Genomic DNA, 12,993 nt, shown 5'->3' with positions numbered 1-12,993 from the left:
ATTGGTTCTGTTGGTATCCTTATTGTTGATTAGTCTTCTTCTTGACCTTGGCCTTGACACGAGGCCTAATAAATTTGATATGAAAAATCATCTGTTTGAACGCATAAGAACTTACAAATCTAGGTAGCATTAATCTTTAATATGTTAGCAATGATACATTTCTCGATCCCTTGCAAGTTGCTTTCACGTTCATTTGGGATCCTGATCAAAATTAGGGTTGAAAGATTAAGGATAGGTTGTGATGGGTCAGGTGGGACAAATACTAATTCCATGCTTTGCCTTGGCCTTGATTCAGGGCTAGAATACTTTGACCCTTATCTATCTAATGGTTAAAATCTTAAAGCCCAAATTCTCTTTCGATGTGGAACTAATCAAGATCACTAGGGTCAAACTTGCATGTGTGAAGGGGCTTTTATTCCTTCTTTTTAATTAGGGGTGTCAATAGTGCGGTTTGGAGCGATTTCGGACTGAAAAACACCTAGCCCAAACACTGTCTATTAGCAAAATAACGGTTTCGGGCCAGTTTCGGTTTGGTGCGGTTTGGGTTTGGGCTAACTAACGGTTTTGGTTAACGGTTAAAACTCGGGTTGACTTAACGCTTTATCGTATGTAAGAAAAAGAACAAGAAGAAACAATTGAGTATCCTACAACAAAAGCGAAAACTATATGAAAAGCAAAGTTGCTATTGGTCAATTTCCATTAAAAAAATCCACCCATTCTATAGAAATCAAGAACCTAAATCTTAAGTAGTAAAATGACTATTTGATCTTTGAATTCATGCTTAATTTTTTTTAATTGTCTATACCAACTACCTAATGATAATATAACAATTCAAATATTATTTAATGTAAAATTACAAAACGGGTTGCGGTTTGGTTTCGGGTTGGTGCAGGCTCCACCACCCTCAGCCCAATTACAGCCCATTAAGGTTTGGTTTGGGCCAGTTTGGACTATAACGGCCAGTGTGGTTCGGTTTTAAAGGTTCGGGCTACAAATTGACACTCCTACTTCTAATAAAACACTAAATTAAAGGTGGATATATCAAAAAGAATATATCAAAAAGAGGATGAAGAAACATTTAGAAAGGAAAAAAGATGATATATCAAGATAGTGGATAATAGCGGTGCAAGTTTGACCCTAACAGCCCAAAGCCCACCCTAAGCCCGAATTGGGCTTGGGCTCAAGATTTTGGCCTTGAGGGCGGGTTAGGGTCAAAATATTCTTGGACCTGACTAGGCCAAGGGTAGGTTTGAGATTACTCTTTGGCCCACCAGGCCTGTCTCTGCTCATTCATGATTTTTTGCCCTGACACTGATCTTAATTTTGACTCTAATCTTGACCCTAATTTTGTCTCTGATACTTGATCTCAATAAATTAGGAATAGGGACAAGGGTGGGGTCAATTAGGGCTAGGGACAGGGTCAAGTATAGGGTCAATCAGGGCTAGGGCCAATGAGAGGGTCAATTAGGGCTAGGGACAGTGCCAAGTATAGGGCCAATTAGGGATAGGGCCAATCAAGGTTAGGGACCAATCAAGGCAGGGACATGGTCAATTAGGGCGAAAATGGATTTGGCTTGGTCCTATAGGGCTTAAGGTCAGGGATGATAATCATTGACCTTGAATGAAGGTCAGGATAGGAATGGCCTTAGATTAAAATATATAAGGCTGGGTTTAGGATTGCAAAAGCCTGACCCAGCCCAACCCTATTGTAGTCCTAGTGGATAAGGGGGATAAATCAAGGAAGTTTTATTCCGGGTTTAAAAAAAAAAATTGAAGGTAATAATAAAGATTCTTGAGTTATCCATCTTTTGTATTTCATTATAATGTTGTATAGCATTTCACTGATGCATCACCCATACCGCTTGGCGCTTGCTTTGATTACCTCACCTATTATTAAAAGAATTAAATCCTCTGCTACTTCCTTATAAGAAAATTTGAAAATATTTGAAGAATTTAATATACTATATTCATTCTGAACAGTTGGATGGAAATGGGAATGGATTATTGGGGAGGGGAGAGGAGAGGAAGCCGTGTTGATCAAATTTTCGATGTTCACTTCTGAGATGGGAGTCGTATCCATCTTGGGCTTCAATCAGACCTTGACACGTTCATACAGAGAAGAGACCAATGCAGGTGTCAGGGGTTGTTTGAAGAGCGTGTATTGTACTAGTATAGGTCCACTGTAAAGTGATTCTGGACTATTTATAAGGTCATGAGGTTCAGTGCATGCAAAGCAAGATAGAATGCATTGACAAACAGCCAATTGCTTGGATTGGCGGTGGAGAAGGCAGATTGCCAGAGCCATTACATGCAGACACATAGTAAGAGAGAGAGAGACAGAAACAGAGAGAGACAGAAAGAGGAATAAGGAGCCAACCACTTGGTCCCAAATGGGGAGTGGGCGATGGGAGTGAGGGGGGTGGGGGGTGGGGGGACTGTCTTTGGGCTGGCTTTTAAGTCAGCTAATCCTTCCACATTGGCCATGGAGATAATGAACCTGTCATCTCTCTCTCTCTCTGTGTGCAGGAGCAGCTGCTGAAGCTCTGTCATCCATGCACACCAACCCCTCACAAGTCATAATAACTGTTACTAACCAGAATTAAATTTAATTCAATTACTTAACCAAGTAAACAAAGAAAGAAAGTAAGAAAGAGAGACAAAGAGACAGAGAGACAGAAAAACCAAAACGCCTGCAAAGGGGAAACCCAAAGTTTCCATTGAACCAATAAATGTTTCCAAGAAGAAGGTGCCCATTTCACTTCACCGCCACATCTCTTCCCATCAATCCCTTCACTTCTCATGCAAAACGTTTTGCACGAAACTTACTCTCGCTATCTTTTGTTTCTTTCCATTCTCTCTTCCTCCATGTTCTTCCTTTTCCTCTCTTCCTCAGTTTTTACTCCAAGCTTAGCGGCATCTGTTTAGCCTTCGCAGACACAACTCTTGGAAAGGAGTTCTCCTTGAACTGTGAACAACAGTTAAGTCCGATGGCTTTCTCATATGGGTTTCCTTTTTTTATCAAATGGGTTTTGTTGTTTTGTTAATCTGGAAGTGTTGTTTACATGATAACAGAGATGGGAGATGAAGAGAAAGGAATACAAGGTGAAGCAGACATGTCCATGCAAGGCAGTTGTGACGATGAGGTCTCAACAAAAATGTTCCCTTGCCTCTTTTGTTCCAGAAAATTTTGCAGTTCTCAAGCTTTGGGAGGCCATCAAAATGCCCACAAGAAAGAGAGAACAGCAGCAAGAAAGGCTCAGAGGGCTGCAGAGTACAGACTATGCAGTTTGGCTTCATCTCCCCAACCTCACCTACCTTTGTCACCGGCATTAATTTTGGCTCCAAACCCTCATGTTGGCTTCTTTAACCCTTCCATGTACGTCGCTGCACATGCAGGAAGCATTGGCTATTTCCCCGGTCATCGTTACTCTGATCAGTTTGGACCCAATGGTGCACCAAGATTTGGTCCTGTGGTCTGTAATGGAGGTGGCTCTTCATCTTCTTCTTCTTACCCATATAAGGAGGATAAAGATAGCAGCATCCTTACGTGGCAGAGGAACTTTCAAAAACGCCCATTCAATGTCGGTGTCTCATCCAATTCTTTAGCAGATAATGAGAACCAAAGCCTTGAGATGGGTGATAAGGATGATGAAAAGAAGCTTGATCTGACTTTGCATTTATAAACATTGGAGAAACAGAGACTCGTGAAGAAGAAGAGTTAGAAATGAATGAATATTTCTTCAGCAGTTGGAGACTTCTTCACTGTATTTTTTTCTCTAATTTGGATTTGACTTTCTATTGCTAATGCTCAAAACAGTTTGAACCAGAGATATTAGCATTTACTTTAAAAGATAAAGGAGCCATAACTGGAAACTTAAATGATTTTCAGTTTTCTGTATGCCTTAAAAGTGTTTGGTCAGGTTCTGTAAGACTCCAACCACACAATGGAGCCGTTTTGTTATGGTGGGCTTTATGGGCCTCTACCCAGCTCACAATGATATGAGGAATGAAAAGTCTTCTTTGTTTTTATTGTTTTTTTTAGAAGATAATATTACACAGAGGTGTCAGACATGTCTGAAGGTCTAGCTTGAATGTATGATAAAATGGTAAGACCCATAACGTGGAAAGAGGAACAGATAACATTAGACAGGGAGGCATGTTTCTCAGGTCTATTTTGGATGTGCAATGTCAGCAGATCTAGAAATGAACAAAGTAGTGGTATAAAACATTCCACACCAATCCAAGCCGAAACTGTCCCCCCTGGATTTTGTTCTCTTGTCCTTCTAGTTGTATAATATCTGCCCAGCACCAGCTCCATTATTCCATCAATTAATCAATCTAGATCTAATTACTACTTCAAGTCCCTTAGAACTAGTTTAAATGGCAGGTTTTCTTTCTTTTCTACATACACTAGTAACAGTTAGATTTAGGCTATTAGTTAGGAAAGTAAAAATGGTTGAACCCACAAAAAGTTTCACAATGGGAAGGTGAATCTCGCTGTAATTATCTTAAAGTAATAAAGATGCAATTGTTATTACAATGTAAAATAATGAAGAAATGAATCTGGAAAAAAATGCAAAATCCCCTTTCAGGCCGTAAAAACCAACACTCGATGTGACCGGATTTCTGGTATTCCCGGCGCTTGATGTGGCCGACGTGCTAGTATTCTTGGAGCTTGATGTGGCTGAGTTGCTGGTATTTGTCAAGCACAATTGAGGCTGGCGAACTATGTATATTTGATCCCCAAAGCTGTCGTTGTAGTTGTCCTGATTCCTGTGCCAAGTCCACAAGGCATGTGTGGAGTTCACCACCTGCAAAGGAAACATCCATCCACCAAAATAAGAGCTATATACAGGCCAATAGATGCACCATCAAGCAGACTTGCAGGAGACTTCAATATATTGAATAATTTTTTTAAGGCTAGTCAAAGATAAGTTTAATTTGTTGCTCATTTGTGTTCACATATATACTAGTACACCGGTGCCAGTGAAGTTACTATATCAAAGTATTGACTTTTATATATTCCCAAGAGACTCTGGTAAGTGTGCAACAGAGTAGATTGAGTTGTGGATTTGAAGGGCTTACCTCAAGTATTCCATGTCCAAAGCTGCTCTCCCGGTAAGCACTCCACTCTGGTTGTTTGTCCCAACAAAATTTTCCCTTTGCAGGTCCTGAGGAGAAATTCAAATGGCATATCCCTCCAAATTCAGGTATGTTATCTCCCTGTGAAGGACACTTTCCAGGGTCATCTGCAAAGTCAACATCCACTTTCTCAATATTACCACCATCTCCTACTGTTATGTAGAGAGGCCCACATGGATCCAATGTGTAGTTGTACACCCTATTCATCCGCTCATAAGCATGAACCTGTCAGTGGCACATAAAATTCTTTTACACCAGATCAGCACCAATGGTGTATGCTAGAAAATCTCTATTTGTGTTAGCCAAAAGTACAAATCAACCACAGAGTCTGTTGCATAGCAGTATTAGAGAGAGCTACAAGTAAAAATGGCAGATGCTATGCATCTATTGTTTAATGTCAGATAGGAAAAAAGTTTGGTCAATGCCTGAACAACCAGATAAGATCAATATTTAGTGAATTTAAGCAAGCTGAAACTTACATGACCAGTGAAGACAACATCAACGTTGTATTGATAAAGAAGTGCTTCCATCTCCTGCCGCATGCACTCAAATTCTTGATAATGTGATGAATAGCTATTGTACCAAGGTGGATGCCAAGTAGCCACCAGCCAAGGGGTCACACTGCGATCTACCTGATGTAAGTCTTTCTTTAGCCAAGCATATTGAGCACCTGCGAACGAGGACTTATTTTAGAGTTGTAAAAGGAAATATTACAACTGGGAGCAGTGGCACCTAAAATATTCCACCAATTGGTGAACTAAAAATGCACCCAAAAGCCTAATACAACTACAGTTTACATATATATTGAATTAAAGAGATAATAGCAATCACCAGTACTGTTGTAGTCAATATATCCTCCCAACATGATAAAATGTATTCCCCCTGCATTGAATGAGTAGTAGAAACTACTATTGGAGCCTGACTCCTGTGAAGGAACAGAGAATCGTGTCTCGTATGATTTAAATGTGATGCCATTAGCTTGAGGCTCAATCTCATGGTTGCCTTCAATCACCATCATCGGCACTTTTGAAATCAGTGGCTCCATAAACCTAGACGGGAATTAAATAATGTCAAAACCCGATGATCATGCATCTGCAAATCTAATTACCACTATGATATAGCAGTTGTTGAAACCCTACTAAGTTTCTGCAAAATGATCTTGTAAGCAATGAACTCAACAAACACTTTAGTTGTTTTGGCAAACATATCTTTCCTATCCAAACAAACAAAACACACCCCCCCAATTTTTATTAAAAATTAATAACACCCCGCCCGCCCACACCCCCCCCCCCCCCCCCCCCCCCCCCCCATTTTAAATTTTCCCCCCAAAAACACCCCCCCCCTTCCTCCCCAACCCCCCCCCCCCCCCCCCCCCCCCAAGAACCCATTTTCTAACCCCTTTTGAAGGGACTTTCAGTTTGATAGGTCCCTAGTAACACAAGTCTACACTCGACAGGGAAAGTAAATCCCTAAATTCTAGGGAAGGAAACGATTGGCAGATTTGAAGAGTCCTATTGTATTCAGGTTACTTTTTAGGATTAGATTGAAGAGTCATATTACATTCAGGTTACTTTTGAAGAGTCCTATTCGAATTTAGGTTACTTTTGAAGAGTCCTATTCGAATTGGGATGATTCTGTTAATTAATACTGTAGGAACGTAATTGCTATAAATAGGGGGAAGGAAGAGTAGAAGAGACATGTTTTGAGCATTGAGAAAATTTATGTGAGAGCTATTGCTCTTGGGTAGCCGTAGGAATCACCTACTGCTGGTAGAATGTATTGTTTCTTATTCAACTTTTATTCAAAGTCCCTTTTTTCTTCTTGAGTTATTCCACCTTGTTAAGTAGCCTCATTCAGGTACCTAACAAATGGTATCAGAGCATTCACGATCCCAGGGAAGTGAGATGACATTGTCGATCTTTCCAGGCGAAGAACGAGCGGAGGAATGGTTGATTGAAGTCAAGCTCTTTGCTGGCAACATCAGATTCAGCAAGAACACTGGCTTGGAGTAGCACTCGAACATCTGGAAGATGATGCGTTAGATTGGGTCTACCGGAGACGCTGGCCGAAACTGGATTGGGCGAACTTCACGGAGGCCTTAAGAATGGAGTTCAGAGATGAGAGCGATAAGAAATCCATCTCAGCTTTGGACAACCACAGTATGGTGGTTGAGACAAACGTAGCCGAAGTCGATTTGAAAGTACACGTTGAAAAATCCAAGTCGATTCGAATGAGAGTTTCGGGTGTCGATGCCTACCGGGTTAACGTCGGGGCTGCAAGGACTCTTGCCACTGAATCGAAGAAGAAGAGCTCAGTCGCTGCCGACAGAAAACCTCAGGCGGCAGCTAGGGTTGTAGCAAATCGTCGCAGGAAAGGAAGAAGAAGACGATGGAGTATTAGGGTTTTTGGGGTTGGTTCGGTTCACCTCAAACCGCTTCATGGGTTTGGTCCAATCCCTATGAGCCAAAGATTGTGTTATTTGGGCCTCAATCAGTTATGTTTCGTCTCAAACTTAAGGCCCAAACAAACCCAACACAAAGACTGGGCCGCTAGACCCCCAAAGAAACCCCCTTGGGTCAAGCCCACTCAATTAAACCCCAGCAGAAGAGATTTTCAGATTTTCACCTTGAGGACAAGGTGAAACTGTTGGAGGGGAGTATTGATAGGTCCCTAGTAACACAAGTCTACACTCGACAGGGAAAGTAAATCCCTAAATTCTAGGGAAGGAAACGATTGGCAGATTTGAAGAGTCCTATTGTATTCAGGTTACTTTTTAGGATTAGATTGAAGAGTCATATTACATTCAGGTTACTTTTGAAGAGTCCTATTCGAATTCAGGTTACTTTTGAAGAGTCCTATTCGAATTGGGATGATTCTGTTAATTAATACTGTAGGAACGTAATTGCTATAAATAGGGGGAAGGAAGAGTAGAAGAGACATGTTTTGAGCATTGAGAAAATTTATGTGAGAGCTATTGCTCTTGGGTAGCCGTAGGAATCACCTACTGCTGGTAGAATGTATTGTTTCTTATTCAACTTTTATTCAAAGTCCCTTTTTTCTTCTTGAGTTATTCCACCTTGTTAAGTAGCCCATTTTCCCAAACCAAAAAAACACCCCCAAAAACCCCCCCTCTTTAAAACCCCCAAAAAATGGACCACCCCCGAAAAAAAAATTTATTACCCCCAAAAACCCCAACCCCATAAGAATGATGCTATACAGTACTGAATTGGAAACCTCTGCATCATTGGAAAATGGGTATAAATTTGACTCTCATCAAGGAAACATATAAATATTTTAACCCCTGCCTACAGCAATGTTTCAGAAAACTACCTGAAGTTCAGTTTATCTCAATGTTTTTAATGAGTGACTTCGTGTAGGACAAAACTTATCTCAACAGCCCAAATATCTGCCATGTGGAAACCTTGATGAGTCCCAAATGTTGTGGAGGGTAGACCCAATGTCCCCTGCCTACATGCCAAGTTTCACCCCAAAACAGATATTTCCAAGTGATAAATAAAACTTTTAAAATCAAGGGACTATGGTAGGGTGCATGGCATACATGGATGGGTGAAAGACACAAGGATGAATGCCAAAACACACAATAGTATTTGATTGGATAGGTTCTAAATTTTGAAATGGAGCTGATCCAAACCTATACATGTTTATGCAACATTGAGAATCACCAAGTGTCTCAAATAGTGGATCATTGAAACTTATCTCCATGGCTCAGTGTAAACCAAGTTATACCTTTTATATATGTCAGCAATCATGATAACAAAGTAAGAAAAGAACCAAAACTGAAACCAAAAATTTCATGTATATTGAAATAGAAAAAGAAAAATTCATGAGATAAAATGAATTAGAATCATTTTTGCAGAAGAGAAATGGATTTCCTAATGTGCAGCAATAATCAGATAACTGAATAAAGCTTCATTAGTCATCTATTTCAAGGCCATTTCCAGTCAAAACTACACAGCTACTCAGGGAACACCGATAACAAGAAGTTCTGAGAGGGAACTACCTTCCCCACCCATCCCAGCGGGGTTGATATGTCTCTCTGATGGGTGCATTTGGAAAAGAACAGGAATAGCACGAAGCTCCTTTACCACCTGTTGTAAGGTACTGATTTGCATAAGTTAAGTCCCCAACCATTAATAACATTGACGGGTCATTCTGAATCATATGAGCCAGAGTAGTTGATGTATTGCTTGTTAGGCCCAAATCTCCAACAACAGCAATTCGACGAGGATAACTATTTGGACCAGGCAATGGAAAGGTCTCAAACGTATGTTCTTCACTCATTGTCGATAATGAACTATCCCCACACTTGAAGTAGTAGCGAACCCCAGGTTTAAGACCTACAAGAAATAAAATTAGTAACTCATCAATCACTAGTCAACATAAAAGGCGACATTTATGAAAAGTTGACAAGCAACCTCTTCTTTTTTCCTATTACAATCAGTGTTACTTTACTTATTCCTATAGACTGAAACTCATTTAAGGAATGAATACCACAATCTTTAACAAGCAAGCCATCCTTATTTTGTGATAGCATTTTCAGTTCTGAACCATCATTGCCATTTCGTTAGTTGCAAAGATTCAAGACAAATCTTCTTTTTTCTTTTAAATTGAATACAGTATTACTTGTATTTTCCCTAAAGAGATTATACAGGACCAAAGATAAAAAATTTCCTCCAGCAAATGACAGAATCTATCTGCTTGTAGGCATTTAACATAGATTAGACTTCTAGCAATAATGTGTTGATTAACATGAACTTCTCCAGCTAGGGTTTTCTATAATTGATATCACCAAATTAGATTTGAAAATCTAAATTCCCTACCTAGATTTGAAAATCTAGTTTCCTACCTAGGTAGCACTTTAATATAGGTAAAAACTTGTAGTGTAGCTTCCGGGTAGATGATTATCTGCAAAGAAACAAGTGTCACTAACTAGTAATCGAGAGATCTGATTCGCTTACCTTCAAGTCTTACATGGTGAATTATGCCTGATGTGTAGTTCAAAAGCCCCTTGTATGGATAAAGTTGACTGTACACCGTCGACGTCCCTTTTTGAACAAATGGATATTTCCCACTCTTATTTCCATACCAGACCTCGCTGGCCACGGTCGAAGGATCAAGAGGTTTGATGTTGGTACCAATCTGAGCATCACCTGTGAAATTCACAAGCAACCTAGTAAACCCATCTCTGCAATCCTGTGTAACCCCTGAATGAAACAGTTAAAAACGCAGTGGATAGTGAAGAAAGGATTCAAATTTACCAGTTACCCAAGAAACCCACATTGAAGTTGGAGTGGAAATGGCAAGAGAGATCTGTTCAGGGAAGGTAGAGTTAACTTTCTTGGACAACCGAGAATCAGTCATTGGTATGTCATCGCTCCCTTGACGCAAAGATGAATCGAAGCGTTTAGTCACTGGTTCAAATGGTCCTTCAAGGGTTGTTGGGATTGCCTTCACAAACACTAATAGAGTACCTGACAGGAAGAAAGAAACCATGAACAGAGCTGACCATAGCTTACACTTACAGTCCTCCATTAATCCCAACCGTTTAAGCTCTAATGCACTTGGATCATATCAAAACCAGATTAAACATTGCCGCCACTCTTTGCTCCAGCTATGTAGATGCTCTAGCAGTTGAAGCCTGGACGCTGGAGAAGCATAAACCGAATATTCTACTCTTGTTTGAGCCGGAAAAGAACTCCGTGTACGTCGAAGTTAGTACATTCCATCAGTGATATTGACTTTTGAGCTAAAGTGATAGTGACCGTCTGATGATAATTTTGATCGTATACGCCTGTAAAATCAGACTTTTGCGCCAAATTCGGATTTGCTCCACCAAGCCTGCCCTTCAATACATACAGACTTACATGAGCGTGGGCCCCTCTCTCACAGAATCTATCCATATCAGAGAAGGACAATGTGAATCCCCACTAATCTAAATGAATGTAACAATATAAGTGGTATATTGAGAGACAGGCTTAGATTTAAAGGATCTCCACGACTCTTGTGCCTCAAAACTTACTTTTTTGGGTACAACAGCCTCATAACTTTTGTTGGTCGTAGATCTAGAACATCTAAAGGGGGAAACCCACCATTAGGGGTGTAAATGGATAACCGAAATCCGCTTCCGAATTCGCATCCGCATCCATTTAGGGGTATCCGAATCCGTCCGATTATTAATAGGATGCGGATATGGTATACCCCTTTCTTACCGAATATTATCCGTCCGATAAAATTATCCGATTAAGTTACTTATTTAGATTTATTATTCTTATTTTTATAAATTTTACCTATGATATGTGACTATTTTTCTAGAGTTTCTACTAAAATAGCTACCAAAGTTGTTAAATTCTTAAATTTCAAACTTAGCCCTCACAAATAAAAAGGTAAAGATGTAAATATGTAGTTGAAAACTTGTATTCAATCTATATTCATGCCCATTTAGAAGAATCTACTTAAGAAAATAACTATCCGATTATCATCCGAATCCGACAGAATCTGTCCGAAAACCGATAGGATATTATCCGAATCCATCCGAATATAATAGGATGCGGATATGGATATACCACTATCCGATCCGAATCCGGTCCGTTTACCCCCCCCCCCCAACAACTCTTTGTAATATAAAAGGGACCGGGCCCCCTTTCTAAAACCCCCTTGGAAAACAAAGGGGGGGGCCCCCCCCAACCATAATTGGCTTGGTTAGACCGATGATCTACATATGGCGACCAACAACCCTAACAAGAAGAGACAATGATGCAAAACTAGAATCAAACCAATCATTTGATAACTAAGCATGGCTTAACGAACAAAGGTTGTGTTGTGTCTAGACCTTCTTCACGTCAGCCGAGTAGTTGGACGATCTCTTGAGGGCTTCTCCAATGTGATACGAGTAGGTGTGATGTCTGTGCACTCACAAAGGAAATTAGAGCGGTTTAACCTTATGTAGGTCAGGGGGACCGCCTCCAATGCCCAAGTTAGTCTAGGCAACAATAAAAGGCTCTGAGAGGGTTCTCAAAGCGTAGATAATGATAGTGAGTAGAGTCTTGTACATTGTCCATCTTAGGATGGAGTTTATATAGTGGTTACCTAGGGGCAGCCTGTAACAACCCCCGTATTTCTAACCCGAAATCCGTATTGCAGGTCTGAGAACCCGAAGGTCTAGCCAGGTAAATTTGTGGAGTGTCCTGATAGAAATCCATGATCCATACCCCGAACCCATGGATCTGGTTTCTTTTGATGAAGAGCCTGCCTTGCATGGTAGTTGGACTTTGGGAAGGCAAGTGATGTCTGGAGATGTCTAGAATGAAGGTAAGATCTCCCCCATGTGTTCATTAGGGTTAGGTTGTACTTGGACATCAACCCCCTGAGCAAAGCACCCTTGTATAGCAATATACTTGGGGGCGGTTATTAGTGGCAATTGATTAAACCAAGCGACCGCCTGGTCCTGGTTGCGGGGTTTTGCTCTATTTTCCTCCCCGACTCTTATAAATAGTAACCCTTGCCTATTTTACGAATATTATATTCGGGATCACTGTTTTTGGAGGTTAGACGGCTGTGGAGATGTGCTGGAAGCAGATCTGAAGTGTTGTTAGAGTCCTAGAAGGTTCTACTGTCATTCATAGTTGATCTGGTTGAGGTAAGTGATTCCCTATTCACTCTTACTTCACTTTTAGCTATGATAAAAGTAGATTAGTGTTTCCCTTTGGTTGTTCTTGATCCTTCTAGTACACTGTCTACCTTTTTTGATGATCTTGGTGAGATTAGATCCAAAAATGAAACCCTGCTTTCGTGAAAAGGGTTGATCTAAACAAGAGGGAGGATTCTGGATGA

The 12,993-nt window shown here is 40.5% G+C and overlaps 2 protein-coding genes across 2 annotated transcripts; one reads left to right on the top strand and one right to left on the bottom strand.

Annotated features, from left to right (window-relative positions):
• The first annotated feature begins 3,062 nt into the window (after positions 1–3,062).
• On the top strand, positions 3,063–4,074 carry LOC149022891 (uncharacterized). Its single transcript, XM_089150775.1, has one exon. The coding sequence runs from the start codon at positions 3,063–3,065 to the stop codon at positions 3,681–3,683; it is 621 nt and encodes a 206-aa protein (XP_089006901.1). The 3' UTR covers positions 3,684–4,074.
• A 290-nt stretch (positions 4,075–4,364) lies between these two features.
• On the bottom strand, positions 4,365–10,882 carry PAP23 (purple acid phosphatase 23). The gene is made up of 7 exons (XM_089150774.1): positions 10,422–10,882; positions 10,122–10,313; positions 9,164–9,500; positions 5,974–6,191; positions 5,622–5,812; positions 5,086–5,367; positions 4,365–4,811 (listed from the first exon to the last, which is right to left on the bottom strand). The coding sequence occupies exons 1-7, from the start codon at positions 10,693–10,695 to the stop codon at positions 4,509–4,511; spliced, it is 1,797 nt and encodes a 598-aa protein (XP_089006900.1). The 5' UTR covers positions 10,696–10,882; the 3' UTR covers positions 4,365–4,508.
• Positions 10,883–12,993: the final 2,111 nt, after the last annotated feature.

This window comes from Hakea prostrata, chromosome 3 (assembly GCF_041222555.1).
Source record: "Hakea prostrata isolate BN-2017 chromosome 3, UWA_Hpros_2, whole genome shotgun sequence".
NCBI lineage: Eukaryota > Viridiplantae > Streptophyta > Magnoliopsida > Proteales > Proteaceae > Hakea > Hakea prostrata.
This window is presented reverse-complemented; position numbering and strand designations above follow the sequence as displayed.